A 17,844-nucleotide genomic window follows, 5' to 3' on the forward strand; every position below is an offset into this window, starting at 1 on the left:
ATTTAATGGTGGTGGTCACTTTAAGATTTTAAGGGATAAAGTCAACATATTTATTTACAAAAATGCTTCATGTAAACGTTTTTAGAAAATTACTGTCCCTTAATGAGGATGTAATTATGCCTTTTTAAATCTATGGCCTGCATATTCAGTGAAAAATCCCATAAATATGAACAATTTCAAAAGTGGCTTTGTCTTGGCTATGCCTTCAACAAATAGGCAACGAGGAATTACATCTATAAAGCTACATATCTCCAGACATATAAAAAAGGTCTGGAGATATTTTACTAAGTTCAACACTAAATTTATTCAATAACAAGACAGGATTTACTAAGTACATATTAATATTGCATAGTTAAATTTTCCAACTGCTTTTTCTGCCTTAATGAAATATTAAGGCAGATCTGTGGGTTTCATCATAATGCCAAGACAGGATAAGCATGATAGCATGACATTAATTTTTTGACTGACATTGTTTTTTGAAACTTTTAGATTTGTGGTGTAGTTCTCTATTTGTGAGGCATATCGATTGCGTGACTCAGGTTTACCTGTGTAAATTCTCGCATATGTTATTCCACAGGAACTCAGTTACACACATTGCTCACACGCTCATAAGTACACTGAAAGCCCCAGATGACAAAGGGCTCTGGCACTTCTAAAGCATAACTATTCAAGTATGTATGAACACTTAAGTGTTTTGCCATTTGCCAAAAAGAAAAGAAAACTTGAGTTTAAAATATGTCTGACCATAATAAAGCAACTATCACAACAAGAAAATTGGCTACGTAACCATTTTATTAAAAAGAGGTTTTAAACTAAGCACAGAAAAATAAACAATTGAGTGTGTCAATCCGAGTTTGAGTCTCTCTGAGCTTTAATGATGCGTTTCATCGGGCTTTCACTCAGAGTGCCAAAACTATGCAGCGGCCAGAGCTGTGAAGGGGAAAAAAAGGAGAATAACAAGGAGTTAAAGGAGAAATAAAATTTGATTAATACAAAAAATAAAGCCATTATAGGGGAAAAAAACACTTTATTTCACATCTTGGACACACGCCCTAACGCAGCTTTTAATGACGCATTTGACCTCATTAAAAATCCTGTTATTTCATCAGCTGTCGTAGCAGGGCCTCCAGTGGAGTGCTGCCATCCAATCAGATGGACAGAAGGTTGCCTGACCTATTTCCAGGGTTATGGTTGCGATGACATCCGGTGACATGACAACATAGCAGAATGGAAAGCTAGACAATATGCTGTCCAGGCTTTGGCCAATCAGACACACTTGTTTCAAACTTCCAACTGACTATAATCTCTGATTAGTACTCGGCCATAATGGAGGGATTTATTGGAGAACAATAAGTGCAAAGTGACTCAACTCCAAACACTTTGCTAATTTTCAACCCAAGATAAGAAAATGGACCATCAAGGCTTTATGCATGTTTTACAAACCACGATAATTTTAAAGTTGAATTTGTGTGTTACCTTCCAGCAAACACGACCTCGGATCAGGGCATATGGAATTGGGCCATAGTTCCTTGAGTCAGTGGAATTCCTAAGGTTATCCCCTTCCAGCCATACATGGCCCATTGGAACCTAAAATCATTGTTACACACACAATATTGACAAAATGATTAACATGTACACTTGTCCAAAGTAAAACATGATTTAAATCCCCCCCCACCCAGCTACAAGACTGCATAAACGTAAATTATTCTTACGATGTAGTGCAACTCTGTGTAAACCTCACCCCGTTCACCACACAGTCCCCTCAGCTGTCCCTCCCTCCTCACGTATCTTAACGTCAACTTGCCGCTCCCTCTTTATCACCGCACTGTCGTAGGAGAGGGGTCATGGGTAACAAACTCGGTTGGGAGATGGAGACTTAGGAGAACTTCAAACAGGGTCATTAGGCTGTTGGCTGAGATCTACGCCCCTCGTACCCAGGGAGGGCAAAGCCAGAGAGGGGCCTGAGATAGCTGGACAGAGGGAGAAAGAGGGAGCGAACTAAGCTGCGGCTAGCAGCAGCGTCCAAGGGTCTCCACCGCGGTCCGACCTGCCAGTGGGGCAGTCATCCAAGCAGGCTCTAACTCACAGTGACACCAATTATGATTAATCTCATCACTTTAGGAGAGTAGGCTTGTCAAGGCCCTAATTAAGTGTGCTGTCCCCCTATATGTGCAGACAGGATCAACAACACATTATATTGTCATAATGGGCATCACAATCCACGAGTCTATTTTTGTGTTGCCCAACTTTTTTAACGGCAAAAGTCCTCTGGAAGAAAGAGAACAACGTGAAGAAGGAAACGGGAAACTAGCAGTGGAGTGATGTCATGCCTTTTCCTGCTCTCAAGCTCCTTCCTCCTATCACTCTGGTCTCTGATTGCTCCCCAGTCATAATGCGGGACGCTGCATTTCATTTCATATTTGATAATTGAGACAGATGATGTGACATAATCACAAGCCAGTGACACGTTGACCTAACATGAGGTAAACAACTCGCTGACTAACAACGACACAAATGAATATCATTAAAGGAGTCATCTGAGAACCATATGTCAACATGCTGGATTCTCACCATTACACCTCATTAACATGGTAACATATGCTGGCTCCCAAGCACAGAAAAAAGAAACACTACTGTTTGTCATCTGCCAAACCATCATCTGCCAAATCATAACTTGGCTTTTTTATTTATTTATTTTTTAGAAAACTCTCTCTTGATTCTGTTCATCTATAAAAACATAGCTTTTTTAGTCAACAAATGTCAAGGAGAGCACTTATTTTTTAATTTTTCGGTGCATTTATGTTAAATATAAAGGCTTGCTTGTATCGACAAAGTTAGTGCACAACAATGTGTGAGGTGAATTTGTGAGTTCTCAAGATTTGTTTCCAAAATCAGATACAAAAATATATTTAACAGTAGTGACCAAAGTGTGACCATTTTCAGCCTCAACATAACACCAAGAGCAAATACACATCCGGTGTACCAGCACAGGTCTTTGATGAAGACAGGCATTTTATTTAAATGTTCTATTGTGTTATCGCATTTTAAATTTTCTTTTTACTGTGTAGTTTTTTTTTTTTAAGTTTTCATAACCTTATGTAAGGCTGTGAATACACAAGTATTCACAGGTACTTATGTAGGTATCCAAATCAGCAAAGATAGATACCTTGCTGATCCACCCTTAGAAGCAACTACAGCCTCAAGCTTTTCTTGAATATGATGTCACAAACTTCATTTGTCCATCTTTAGACAGTTTTGCCCATTCTTCTTTGCAGTTCTTCTCATGCTTCTTCAGGTTGGAGGATTTTTGGCCATTTACAAATATCACGAGAAATGTTCAATGATATTCAAATCTGGACTCCCAGACTGGTGCTCAAGTCACTGTTTTTGACCTCTTGGCAGTGTGCTTTGGGTCCTTGTGCTGATGTAAAATGAACCGTCACCTCTGTCTGAGGTCAAGAGTGCGGTGGAGCAGGTTTTCATCCAGGATGTCTTTGTACATTGCTGAATTCATCTTTTTTCTAACCTCACTAGTCCTACTGCTGCAAACCATCCCCATAACATGATGCCGCCACCATCATGCCTCACTGCAAGGATGGTATAGGCCTGATGATGATGTTTTGTTTCTCATGATCTGCAAGTCCATCAATATTTTCACAACATCCATATTGTAATATTCAGTATGAGGAAAGAGATAAATTTAATTCAATTTTGAATAAGGCTGTAGTGTAACAAAATATGGAAAAGGTGAAGCGGTGTGAATAATTGTATCCCATGTGGTTTTCTATTTAATCTAGATAAGTAAGATCAATCATTGTAATTTCTCTCGATTTATTTACTAGCCAATTAGTATTATTTAAACAAAGGATCTCATCTATAAAACTATTAATTACCAACACTTTCCCATCTAAGCAAATATGTATAAACAAGGATACTTGGAAGATGAACCAGGCAGTAATTTAAAAAGTGACTGAACAGAAATCTTTGAAACTTGGCCTTTCAGATCATGGCAAATTGAGACTAAAGCTAGAAACTATCTTCATGCAAGTCACAAAAAAAGAAAAAAGAATGTCAGAGGAAAACTTCCCCATTAAAAACACAGCTGCAGCCAAATTCTTATTTTTGTATTTTCTTTCAGAAATTGATACACAAAACCCTATTATTTGGGAGTTTATCTGAAGACAGATGAGATCAGTAAGTACTTTGTCATCTATCTTCAATGAACATCAATGTCTGTTTTTGACTTAGAACAGATTTCGACAAGCCTTTTTAAATATCACGTTCAACACAGGCTTAAAGTATTTATACATGGAGTTCCTTTAATCCGCCGGTGGACTGCCGGTCAGAATGGATGGGAAAGACAGCAGCAGTCTTGCGGTAGCAGGTTGGGTCCATGCCAGGCATTGTGTGCTTGTCAGAGATGGGTCGAGTAGAGCTGAAGCCATAGCTCTCATCACTGTGGAGGACGGCTGTTTAACAACCTTGCCATTACACTGTTCATTATTTTAACATGATTGGGGTGAGGGATTACTTTTCATTAATACAGTGTGTATGAATATTCAGCTCATCTCCAACCATATCTCTCTGTCTAACTTTACAGCAGGGAACAGAAAGTATGGCCGACGTTTCGTCTCACATGTCTTTCTCTGTCCCCTGGTGTAACATTAGAGATCAACCGGTATTGTTTTGACACAATAGAAATGATTCTGAAAAGGTGAGAGAGCAATTAGTACATTGCTGGATCTCTGGGGGTGGAGGAGACACGTCTGTCTATCTGTCTGAACAAGAAAAGAGGTGATGACAGGGTCTAACACCGTCTTACAAAAATCATCTTTACAGGCCTACATATTATGTTTCACACCATCATAATAACCACACACAGGGACATATATTCTCTGCACTAGAGGGAAAAACTATATTAGGGGACATTTATATGAAAAGGTATTTTCTCAGACTAGATGCTGGCAAACAATATTAATATACTCTTAGGAGTTGAAATACATAATTCATGACACCACATATTTGATGATAAATTACATTAAAATGCTTTAAGTATCTATTATGCTATTACTAAGATGCATAATACATGTAAAAAAGCAGTGAGCTAGGACATGCTTTAACGTGTTTTTTGTCTCCATAGTGAGCTGAGCTTGCATCCTTTTGAAATCAGAGACTATCAACACAGACTTGAACCTCTAAACACAAACAGAGTCTTCCCATACACAGCTGACAGAAGATGCACCAGTCATACCCCTGATAAATTTAAGTATTTTCAAGTTCAGAGTATGGTTTCAGCCCATTAATCCACAATGGAGGAATCAATAGAAAATTTCACCAGGAAACATATAGCTTGTACATAAAGTATTATGTACAAGCTATATTAAATACATACAGCAAAGGAAAATTTTCCATTTATCATACTTGATTTGAATTTATTCATTTAGTGAAACAATTCACTAAGCATTCTTGCAAAGCAGTGATTCCATATTGTTTGCCAGGGGATGTATTTTTAAAATAATTTTTAAGCTAATTTATGTTTTAAAAAAATACAATGCTCTGTTATAGTGTTATAAAACTGAAAGGTAATGAGAGAGAAGCTCATGGCAGACTTCACAAATCAGAGGGAGGATACCTTCTGGCGCTATAGCGTGAACAGAGGCTCCTGCATTTGCTGAATGACCCAGCAGCTTAACTCATCCATACTTTCACATAAGATTCATAAGATACTACCATAAGATTATACACTTAACAATTCTAGCTGTTTGTGCTATATAAAATGACAGGAATAAAAAATATCAGCTAAAACTAACACTTTTGTGGTAGCTTCTCCTGCAGCACAGTTAGTTTCTGAAGGAAGTTAGAAAAGTAGCAGCTTTAAGCCGCCACAAAAACGTTTTAAAAATCACAAATTAATTAGACAGTTTTGGGATGTGAAAAAACATCAGGGTTATAAAAGTGAGTGTGTTCAATAATATGTTGAGGATGTTGGGTTAATTTTGCCCATTATTACCCACAATGACAAAATTTGCTTCACCAACAAATACAGCTTATAGATGTTTGTTTTATTCATACCTACAGACAGTGTTCAAATGAATAATTAGCTACTTCTGTGGTATACGTGTAAATCAATTTTATTGTGGTAGTTCAAGGGGACTTGTCTAGTCTTCAGCTACATATAAGTTTCTAATGAATACATCAGAGTCCCATTTCTGTTTGAAACTGGTCTATCACTTAAAGACTGAATAGAAAGAATGAGATCAGTATCAGAGTGTGTTCAAAGTGTTCAAAGAAGAAAATTACCTGAACCCAAATAAATTACCGGTAGTTCAAAGTTTTAAAATGACTTAAAGTGAAAAAATTTTTCACTGCAATATGATACACCTTTTCAATCGGTTCTATGTGGAGGTAAAGATAGTAGAAGTAAGCATTTACTTTGTCATTTGATGAATGTCACTCGCAGACCTGCCCTTGTGCTATATTTTTCTGAACTTATTCAGGCGTTTGCCCATAGTCTATAAAATACAAAGTAAATTCAAAGAGATGCAACATAAACACAACCTTTGGTTTGTGGACTGTCATACACTCATTCTCACACACATACACACCCACACACACGCCAACACACACACTCAGATAACCCTCCTCCCACCCATCAGTCTGTCCATTCGGCTGGCACTAACTCTAACAGGCTTCAGAGAGATTGCGGGCCTGAGCTGTGGGTGTTGGGGGGGGGAGCAGTAATAGAAAAGCAATGACAGTGGTTTTGGCAGCAGAAACCCTGTTCATTCTCTGGTTTTATCACCATTCTTAGGAAATATAGGTGTTGTCAAAAGCTGATATTTTGACCACTGACATAAAATGGATGTGCATGGTCTAAAATGTAAACAACTCTGAAAGCCTATAGACTGCAATAGTCACACAAAGAACAACTCAGACACAGTTTTGCATTATGCATAAGCATTCATTTTAGGGTGAGAGAAGCTATCAAGTGTTTTGTACTAAACACATTTTTCATTCACTCTCTATTTAACTGTACCTTTTCCTCATTTTTGGGCAACACTCTGAACTGTGGCTGTTTGCGGGAAGACAGTGTCTAAAACATAAATAAAGATACTCACATATGTGTGGGTCTTGAACAAATCTGAGGGAGAACTGGTGCAGATCTTATCACCCTCCAATCCAATAACCCTTTTACAAATGTTCATTTGTGGGTCAAATGGACTTTTTGCAATTACTATGTCACCCCTGAAAACAAATAAATACAAATATTTATGTAATGACACACAATGACTCGAATATTATCAATTATATTTGCAAAACCAGCTGTAGCAGATATGTGCAAATTTCAATGAAACAAACCAGAAACAAAACAATCTCACTAGTTATCAAATTCAAATGAGCAAAATAGCTTATCAATAAAGTTGACTCATCAGAAAATCAATTATTGAGCCATCCAAGGTGTTAGAAACGGCACTCATAGACAAAGAAGAGATAATCTCTTAGAATTTTATAATAAATATGAAAGAGCAAGTATGGAGTATCTAACCAATCAAAGGAAGTCACATTTAATATTAATCCAGCAGTCTGTACTTATCAACAGGCTAAAGAAAGATAACAAATCAAGATTAATTAAGTGTAATTAACTAATAAACAAGGCAAATAAACAAGACAAATAATTAATTGTAAGTTTTACTGTTTGTTGACTAAAGGTTTAATGGACCAGGAGCTTGTTTCTTATAAAATAAAGTGAATTAAAACCCTAAAACTTATCAATTATATGTTTACTTCTCAAAAGTAAAGAGGAAAATCTTATTGAAGGTCTAATTTGGAAATTTAAACGCTCCCACATACTTAACCCGAAGCCAACCAGTCGACGCACAGTCACATGATTGTGGACTGTACACAAATTTCACACGACAATGCGGGACACTTTGAGGACGTCTCTACCGCTTCAGTATACGTCACCCTTCAACCCTCTGGGGTTCCTACAGTCACAGCCACTGTGGACAACGACGGTGCAATTTCCATACAGAGTTTTTATCCATTTAATAATCTTTACTGAAGAACTGTGCAAATGTACCTATTTCCTCCCTGTGTCAGATAAACGTACCTCAAACGTTTATCTGACACAGCAAGATGCAGATGCAAAAGCCATATAGTGGAAGTGGACTATTTGAAAAGAAATATCAACATTGATGTCCAAGAACTGCGAAGGTAATGTCTATCTTGGAGTTTATTAACTTTTTTGGAACCACTTCCTCTCAAGCTTCATGGTTCTGCCACCTCATTTCCTTCCTTTTCTTGGTTAGAGAAATCTAAGAGTCAAATACAGTGGTAGATAGCCTTCAGATAAACAATGGTAACATTATAATATCAAGGTACATAAAACACATTCTTTTGAGAAACTTGCATATTTTTTTAATAAAAAAAATGTTATTTTAGTTAGATCACAAAATTCCACTGGTTAGCTGAAATAGGAACAAGAGCAAACAGTCTTTCGAGATGGGAGGTTAGAGACCCAAACCTTTTAGTGCAGCAAACAGAATCCTACTTACTTTTCTATTTTAAAAAGATGACGACTCATACGTTCAGAGAACACAACATCATGGCTTACAATTGTGGGCTCCATAGAAGGACCAGAACACTGAATGAAGACAACAAAAAAAAAAAAAATGTTATTATTTTGCGTAGAAAAACGTGTGAAAAAGGGGCATCAGTGATGTAATCTTGTAAATACGAACCACCACAAATTCGCCAATGTATTCAAAGGCACAGTGTGCAATGCAACCATACTGGATGGTGTAACCCAAGAGGCCCAGGGTTTTCCCCAACGTATGACGGAACATCTCCACCTAAAGAAGAGAACAGCCAAAAATTATAAAATTTCTTAAAAAAAAAAAATACTAAACCTGTGAGGAGTTTCATTTCTGGAGGTGTGGACAAGGTTGTCACAGTTGGCCTACCGCTAAGATGGCACATTCTTTAGTGTTTCATTCTCAGGGGCTGAGTGGCCAGTTCACACCAGAAAACTGTCCTGCACTTTGACCCTGTGGACGATGGACCTATCAACACCTCGAGTTCAGGTGATGGACAAACACAGAAACTGTGACATATCCAGCCAGGCAGCCTTGCCCCGTCTACAGCTACATCCCTGACTGTGCTGCCATGGTCATTAGAGCTGTTATCAGCTTCTGTCGGCACCATAGAAACACAAAAACACCCGGGCACACTTACAACAGCCCTGTAAACACTGTCATTTAAACACACAAGGAATAGGTCTTCTGAGCAAACATCACAACCACTTTTGGGTTATTGACTTTTACTCAACCTGCGGGATGAACTGAAGAAAGCAAGCCAGTATTTACACACTGTCCAGCAGGTTCTGTATGTAGAAAAGCTCTTGCGCACCTGCACATATACAAACAGCAACTGTATACGGCTGGGCTTAGATGTTAGTACTTGCTCCAGACACTTTCTTTTTTCTCAGGCTGCTGTCCTGCTAGCCCTCCACAGGGTAAAGAAATCTTTTTTTCATCTCTTCTATTCCTTCTGTCTCTTTCCTTCTTTCTCTCGCCATGTCTCCTCTCCCTCCCAGGGTATTATTAACCAAAGCAAGCAGAGCGGAAACCAAAGTCCCAAATCCTCAGAGCTCTGGGAATGACTTCCCAAAGATGGACAAGGATTAGGACCCCCAATTTCTCCCTTACCCCACCACCTCCACCCCCTGTTTCTCCCCAGGTTCCCAACAGACCGGGTGTCAGGTGGCTCTGTGAGTCCTGCCAAAGGTGTTACCCCTAATCCCATTACCCCCGCCACTCTTCTCTCTCACTCTTATACGTGCAGGTCCCTCTCATTCATTCCAACTGCATTTCAACTATTAAACTCTCCATCTTTCCTATCATGTGTTTCTTTGGCCTATTCGCCATCCTTTTTGATCCCAAAAAGATAGACTCCGTCCTCTCACTTCCCCACAACTTCTTCCCTGTGTTCCACAGTCACCCCTGACAACCCCGCGCTTTCCAGAAAACACTGTGTATATATATATATATATATATATATATATATATATATATATATATATATATATATATATACATACACACCCTGCATGGAACCCAAAAGAAAGGCCCCTTTGCAGTTCAAGCATACTCCTATTTCTTCTGCAAACTCAGTACTTCCCCAGCTGGTACAATAACACCTCTGGCCCTCTAATTCCTCTGTTGGCAAGAAAGTGGACTGAAGGTTAATGTGAATCTCTGTTCTGCGCTATAAGGCAGCATGTTCATGCCTCTTCCTCTTACTCTCAGCTTGCTTCACCTGAATTTTCATCTCCATGGTACTGTAATGCACTCTTAGACATGATCTCCAGTGTTCACCTCCTTCTGCTAGACCAGGGATCAGGAATCTTTGTTAGCACTCATTCACAGAGCACAGTGGACAGCCTCCCATACAGCTGCCCTCATATCTCTACTTCATCACATCCCCTCCCCTCCATTCCAGAATGCATTCATCATAGGTAGGGATTAGGAGACTTTGCATAACCAGATCACACGGCCACTGACTGATATCAAGAGTCCATATGCAGCCGCCTGGTTTTCAGAGTCCCCCTCTGTCACTGATAGTGTGTGTTTGTGTGTGTTCATATGCACGGACAAAAGCATCACCTGTATGTTACATAGAAAGCGTAGCATATGAGCTGAAGTTACTCTTGGGACTCAGAATGAGCTGGACCTACACAGAGACTTCTAATTAAATATCTATTAGATTGAATTTCCCTGAGGCAAAGAATCAAGCAACCAATACTATCTTTCAGCTCGAATAACCCCTGCATGTGTATGTGTGCTGCTGGATGGGCAAAGGGTATTAATCCCATGTTGTATTACAGCTGTAAACTAACACAAAATCTCTCTGCTAATCCTGGATTACAGGGCAAACATGTTCATGAGAAAACAACAACAGGAAAAAAAGTCAAAGGACCCTTCCCTGCAGAACCATCTGTGACCGCTGGCCTCCTGCTGACACCTCGCAGTGCTACAGTCAGGATAAGAGGGTCATTTCAAATGAGTAGTTGCAGATGGAATTATATCATTGTGTGTTTGACTTTGTGATTGAGGGAACCCAAATTCATTCATTCAAGCAATCAAAACTAGACGACTCATCAGAATGTTTTTAATGTCCAATGTTATATGCCCATTTTGTGAAAATGCAGGTAAATAATTTGCTCCATTAAGAGGGGTTAAAAACATTTGAGGATAGAAAATAATAGTTTGGTGGAGGGTTTTTTCTGTAATTTGGGTTAAGGTGAGTAAAGAGATATCTATATATAGAAATACAGGAAGGTGAAACAATTGAGCAGTTTGGGAGTTGCTGCCGCTAAGCTTAAATTGTGAGTTAATTGGAAATGTTTGATATCATTATATGAGAGTCCAGTACTCCGATATTTATAAGGAAAATGGCTTCATCTTATGACTGGAATTGGTGAATATTAGATCCACACAAGGAAGTCTTAACAATTTTACTCATTTATCAATTGCTGGTTTTGTTTGAGGTTTGAAATGCCTGTTGTTGAGATTGTTGAGATTTTATCTAACCAACATTACCTACAAAGCAAAAACATGCACTGGAGAGTTAATAGTTTTACATCCAGTGGAATAAAATTGGAAGAAAAATAATGACGGTCAAATTAAATAATTCTAACCCCTGTCTAAGGTTTACTCGTTCTCTTGCATAATGAATGCTAGAGATCGGTTTCCTGAACTTTGTTTGAGGTTCATCAGACTTAATATAACTGATGGGAGGTGGGAACTCAAAAAGTCTGGATGCTGAAATTGAATCAAAAGTTGTTCCAAAACAGTACTATTCTATGGTTGTGCACACACCTGTGCAATCATGTTAATGTACTTTTATTTTTTGGTGTTTTACTTTTCTGACCCAAACTGATATACATTTCTTCAGCTGAATTGTACAGAATAAATGTCACATTACATGTTGAAAATGTTTTGAAATATTGTTGGTCAAATTTTTTACATAAAAACTTGGCATTTAAACAGGATGACTGAAACAAATGAAAACAATAATAAGTTCTTAGCTTTGATTAAATTGATGAACAGGCAACAAAACCTGAATTTTCACTAATGGATTAGCCAATCAAACACCAGAGATGATGAACGGACAATCTACAGGCCAACTGATTGGAGTCAACTGTATTTTCCAGTGCAATTCTTTGTAAAGCTAAAACAAAAACTACTGCAGGAACTTAAAATGAAACATAGTCAGTTACCCACCAAAAGCGATACCTAATTAAATGCACATCATTGATGCCATAAGGAAATAGTCAGAAAGGAATTACCTCTACTGGTCTCAAGAGGTTTGACCCTGCCATGAGTGAGAAGTGTTAATTGATATACATGACCAGTCTATTAGGACCACAAAGCGAATTTCAATCCAAACAGCACACAAGGGCCTTGCAGCGGACTTCTTACACAACTAAATTAGGAAAACATGGGCTGAGAGAGAACTGGGCAACAGGGGGGCTAAGAGGCTTATGAGCCCCTTGTCAGATATTCTTCTTCTCCCCGAGGATCACAGATGGAAGGGAGTCTGGAGAAGCAGCCACACCAGAGTGGGGACGAATCCCACCTCTGATGTCTTTCTCTGGACAGCAGAAGGCAGAGGAGGGTGGGGAGTGAGTCCTGTTGCGCATGGCTTGATTTCATCTTGATGCGAGATATAAAAAGGAGGAGCTTTGGCAATAAGGGGTGTGTGGGGGGTGAAGGGGAGTTGTTTCAACTATCAGTGCATTCACAGTTAATCTTGAAGATTTAAACACAGACACCTGGCTGGATGGGGAGTGACAGATGTAAAAGTCCCAGGACGGTGTCTGTACAAAATCCCTATCCCTCCGGATCCTGCCTTCTATCAAAGGTTTAATTGAAAAGACTGATCTCCATATTGCTCTTTGTATTGTTGCTAACAGCAACGCAGCCGTGAAACAGCTGAGCGAGGTTGCTATTTGAGGAGCTCAGGGTTTATACCTACAATCAAAGGGTCAGTCAGAGCAAATAATAGCCAAGTGATATGAATACAACTGCTGCGAAGTGAAAGGAAGTGCGGGCTGACACAGTCCCCAGCCAATTACATTCAGTGGAAAGTCAGTCACTAAGCCTTATTGTATTGACCACAAGAGATTGTGTGGTGCTGGCTCTGTGTTGAAAGAATTCAGAGATCTTATCTGTGCTTGTATCAGATTTACAAAGGCGTTTGGGTTATCCGTGGCCCCGAGCTCAACACAAGCTGCTATTTTTTAATACTGACTAGTGAAAGACATCTTAGCTCACCCCCAATTTTTAGACTGCAATTTTTTTCAATTCTACAAGAGAACATGTTTTGTATTTTGATTGTTTCTGAATGTGTTTGAATATGTCAAAACATCATATGACTCAAACAAAAACATCTGAGAAAACCACAATGAAGGAATTCAAACTATGGGACCCAGAATAAGTGAAAAAAGGGGAAAAATCGTTTGATAAAATTAACTGCAAACAAAACCTGCCCTGTGCTTATTGTGCCAGCCCTTTTAGACTATTGCTTTTCTTTCAGTGTTAACAAAACAAATTTGGTGCATGCTGATAATAATCTGGCATCCTCTGGACGCAAAAAGTTAGGACTCCTTACAGCAATTCCATACTGATGGCAGAGGAACATTGCAGAAAGCAAAACAGTCAAACCAGGAAAAGGTCTGACATGTTATGACTGCTGCTATTATTTAGCTCAATCAGATACAGCAGCTGACATAATAAGAGTAGAAAACACACCTCCCCGCTAGATCCTGATTTGAAAAGGTGTGTTATTTTTGTACAATTACTCAAACCTGTTGTAGAGACACTAAAAATATTTCTGCACAGTAAAAGTCCAGCAGAGATTTGTTAATCAATCTCAATGCTATGCAGATTAGCAGAAATCCCCGCACTTATTGTTCTGTTGAAGCCAAATCTCCTTTTCAAAAATACAGGTCGGTTAGAGCACCTTATTGACTCGTATAGTCTCTCCACAATGCCCGGCATTGTCAGTCATGATATATTCCCTTGGCCTCCTGTCAACATGCATAAGTCTCAACAGTGCTGTCAAAACAGCAGGACTGTCTCTGCTGAGAGCGTTTGTAAAGTGAGCAGTTGGGCGTTTGCTTCCTCGGGAGAATCACAGCATCCTGCGATCCTACATGGCCTCTGGCCTCTCTGCTACACAAAGCTTTTTACAGCTGTCTTAAGGATGTCACTGATCAGTCTTGACTCCAAAAGAAATGTTAGTGGACTATGTAATGTTCAAATTAAACTGTGGTTGTCCTAAATAGTATATTTTGAAGGTCTAAGAATAAATAAAAGTAATTTTATGCATAATAATCTTTGTGGCTTTTTGTTTTTGGGTACTACTGTACAAATAGATCCAAGATCTGTTCATTGTCTTACACTAAGTAATACCTACATTGAATTTCAAAGACATTAAGCCATTATCTTTAGCTCGCTGATTGGATCATGATGGTAACAGGTCCAACATGCAATTAAATACTCTCCATCTCAGCTTGAGCATGTCCAGGCCAGAAGAGATACGTAGCCTCTCCAGTGAGTTCTGCCCCTACCAATTTTTAGCTCAGGTGCCTTAAAAGACCTCCAAAGTGAATCACCCAACAGACATCTTGACTGGATGCCTAAACAACCTCTGCGGACTCCTTTTGATGCAAAAGAACAGCAGCTCTATTCCAAGCTCTCCCCCAGAAGACAGAGCTGCTCACCCCATCTCTAAGGGTGAGCCCAGCCACCCAACGGAGAAAGCTTATTTCAGCTGCTTGTATCCGGGACTTTGTTCTCTTTCTCAAGATCCATTTTACCATCTGTGAGGTCAAGGACAGAGATGAACCAGTAAATTGGGAGCTTTGCATGTTGCTCAGCAGACTGGAACAGCACCCACCTTACCGCAGACGAGGTCTCAGTCTGTCTTCCCATTTTCTTATTTCCTTTTTCATTCTACCATCACTCAAGGATAAGACACCAAGATACTCTCATCTCAGGCACTTTGCACTCGGCTGAAAACTACTCCAGAGAACAGTAAAGACAGTCACAATCTAAACATGCCAACAGAACCACATCATCTGCCAAAATCAAAGATGAGACCCTGAAGTTCCAAAACCTGAGGCCCTCCTCTCCAAAACTATGTCCTTGGAATCTGTCTAAGAAAACCAAAAACACAAGTGGAATATTAGAAGTGTTCTAATATATTTCACCAAGAGGTTGATGAGTGAAGTTTTGATGCTTAACATAAATGCATACCTCATTATCAGCTCAGTAGCTCAGTAGTTGTCTTCTGTTTTTGCTTGTTACACTTAAATGTTTCAGCTCCTCAAACTAAATTTCCTATCAAACAGGGTATAAATACAAAAAAAGACTGTCACTTGTGTAAAACATAAACTGAATGTGATTAAATATGTTTTTGAGGACTTAAGTTAGGCCTGTTGACTGTCAGATCTGGGGAAACAAAAATTCTCTTTAAAAAACTGTTCAACAACATTAAATAGACTAATAGATCTAAAAAAAATGTGATACTGCTCTTTTCTTAACAAATTAAAGAACAAATGAGAAACTATAATTGACAAGCTCCTTGAATGACAGCAAACCACAGTATCAGCTGTGATCCACAGGAGACTAAAATCTATTTTTTGTCCATTGATGTGAAAGAGGGGTGCAGATTTTATGGAAGACGTGAGTCGCAGTACATTTGGGGTACAACTAATTACATTTCAGAAAAAGAACATCATTCTGACTGTAAAATATGGAGGTGTCAAGTGTGTTGGTGATTACTTTAGGACCTGAGTGACATGCCTAAGCGGATGACTCATACATTCTGTTCTTTACAAGGACATTACGGACAACAATGTCTGGACATGACCTGACCTTGGCCTCAAGCTCAAAGAAACTTGGGCTACTCCTAATGATCCAAAGCACACCATAAAGTCTACCTGTGAATCTCTCCATATTTAATATTTTCTTGTTTTCTAAAAATTCCTGTTTTAAAATAGGCATATTTTAGTTTAAAACCAAGGTATTTGGTATCAATATTTATTTATTTTTTTCAGTGCCTACTTTACCGACTTCATTAAAAATAATTTACTACAAACAACAACAATAATAAAACATTTTCTGGGCAAATATCCCAAATCAAAACGGTTTTTTCTTAAATCGAATTGTTCTGAAATCCTCTAAAACATTTTTTGAATTTTCCGTTTCTTTTACCTATTAATGAACTCTTTATAAAATAAAAACAGATTACAGAAATGTTTTAAGCACTAACCGAAAAATGACTATTTTCTGTACAAAACCTGAAGTGAGAAGCCGCTTTTAAGCCTTGATTAGTTTCCAGGAATTGCCTCGAACGCATAAACTCAACATTATTTAAAGCAAATATCGATAAACTTACAGCAGCAGCTGTTAACTTACATATATCTGTGGATCTTTTCTGATTACAGCTCAACGCTTAGTGTGTCCATGCACTCACAATAACAAGTCCAGCCTCCCATTGACAGCTTCCTGAAACAGCAAAGTAACAAACAAGATTGTCATTGGTCGACCTGCCCCGGACTTTTCTTTGATTGGATAATACGCTCCACAACATTGACGTCATCAGTAGCAAGATGGCAGCTCCCGTGAACAGTGTGGGTAAAACCTCAGCTGACCGTTTACAGGCTAATTGTACGAGCTTTCAGAAGAAAACAAGGAGTAAATTAATCTCCATACCCGGGACGAGACCTTCGGTCCAAAACGGACAACTCTTAGTTTCAACCGGTGTCACTTCGCTGGACTACCTGCTCGGTCAGTGTCCGGCTGCTGCACAGGCTAAGAGCCATTTTAATGTAACGTTGAACAGAGTGGATATAGTCAGCTGTAAACAAACCCACACCTTCACATTTTCAACACATCACCAGTTAAAAGGATTAAGATGGAGATTTGCCAGAACCAAAAGTGCTCGCATTGCATTATCATTATCTATTGCAGGTCTTTTTTTTATTTTATAAAAAAAGGTTTAATTGAAGTGTTCCTCTCGCCATACTAGTGTCAAGAAATATCCTTTAAAACCCTTGCATATGGAAGTCTGTATACTGTTGAATATTATAATCAAGACGCCGTCCAGTTCCTTACTTTTGTTTAAATATGATTTTTTTGCGACAATAATATTCGTACAAATCAGAATTTAATGTGATGTGATTTTTCTGATTATGTCTGTATATATATAAAGAAAGAAATTAATAATTATAATATATTTTACTTCCCTACAGGTGGTGGATTAGCAGTAGGTACAGTGCTTCTGATTGGTGAGTCTTTCTCTTTACATTTTTCAAATAGACAATTTGTTGTCTACAATCTACCATTGTTTCTTCTTCCTTTTTTGTAGAATCAAACCTGAAAACAATGTGTATTTTTTAACCTGTTGTAGAGTTAAAAAAAAAAACATTTTCGCTTTATTCAAGGCATTTAAAAGGAAAAAAACCTTCTCTTAGCCCTTCAAATAAACATGAGCTATAAATGTGTTTGTCTTTAGACTGTTAAGTGTTTGCAATAATTTGTATGAATTTTTTATACAAAAAAAAAATCCATAGAAGGAACAAAGTAGAAATAATAATATCCTTTATTGTCCAATAGTTGGGAAATTTGTTCTCTTTCCTCCCATCAAATGTTAAAAATGACATGTATATGCTTTAATTTATATCTTAATTAATTTTATATGGTAGACCAACACAGTAAAGGACATAATTAAAAGTAAAGTGGGGAAATATACATGGTTTTAATTTTTTAACCA

The 17,844-nt window shown here is 38.3% G+C and overlaps 2 protein-coding genes across 6 annotated transcripts in view; one reads left to right on the forward strand and one right to left on the reverse strand.

Moving 5' to 3' along the window:
• Positions 1–774: 774 nt before the first annotated feature.
• On the reverse strand, positions 775–16,591 carry immp1l (inner mitochondrial membrane peptidase subunit 1). Of its 5 annotated transcripts, XM_044136838.1 has the most exons (10): positions 16,488–16,567; positions 15,324–15,407; positions 15,184–15,223; positions 14,965–15,086; positions 14,789–14,887; positions 8,742–8,852; positions 8,556–8,644; positions 7,119–7,245; positions 1,477–1,587; positions 775–930 (listed from the first exon to the last, which is right to left on the reverse strand). In XM_044136838.1, the coding sequence occupies exons 5-10, from the start codon at positions 14,885–14,887 to the stop codon at positions 844–846; spliced, it is 624 nt and encodes a 207-aa protein (XP_043992773.1). In that variant the 5' UTR covers positions 14,965–15,086; positions 15,184–15,223; positions 15,324–15,407; positions 16,488–16,567; the 3' UTR covers positions 775–843. The 5 variants fall into 5 exon arrangements, with proteins under 5 accessions (XP_043992773.1, XP_043992790.1, XP_043992799.1 ...); XM_044136855.1 differs by lacking the exon at positions 14,789–14,887 and having other exon boundaries at positions 14,965–15,223; XM_044136864.1 differs by lacking the exons at positions 14,789–14,887; positions 14,965–15,086; positions 15,184–15,223.
• A 39-nt stretch (positions 16,592–16,630) lies between these two features.
• Positions 16,631–17,844, forward strand: part of elp4 (elongator acetyltransferase complex subunit 4) — a 57,921-nt gene continuing 56,707 nt past the window's right edge. Inside the window, exons 1-2 of the mRNA XM_044136826.1 lie at positions 16,631–16,859; positions 17,324–17,359. Coding sequence (XP_043992761.1) covers positions 16,682–16,859; positions 17,324–17,359 — 214 coding nt within the window. The 5' untranslated portion in view covers positions 16,631–16,681. The remainder of the gene's footprint in view (positions 16,860–17,323; positions 17,360–17,844) is intronic.

The sequence above is a fragment of the Gambusia affinis genome, linkage group LG02, assembly GCF_019740435.1.
Source record: "Gambusia affinis linkage group LG02, SWU_Gaff_1.0, whole genome shotgun sequence".
In the NCBI taxonomy this organism is placed as follows: Eukaryota; Metazoa; Chordata; class Actinopteri; order Cyprinodontiformes; family Poeciliidae; genus Gambusia; species Gambusia affinis.

Coding starts and splice junctions, on each gene's coding strand:
- immp1l (XM_044136838.1), bottom strand. CDS start 14,887: ATGGTAAAATGGATCTTGAGAAAGAGAACAAAGTCCCGGATACAAGCA. Junction 7,246..8,555: donor CATCTTTTTAAAATAGAAAA/GTAAGTAGGATT, acceptor ATTTGTTTTCAG/GGGTGACATAGTAATTGCAA. Junction 931..1,476: donor GAGGTCGTGTTTGCTGGAAG/GTAACACACAAA, acceptor TCCCCTTCACAG/CTCTGGCCGCTGCATAGTTT.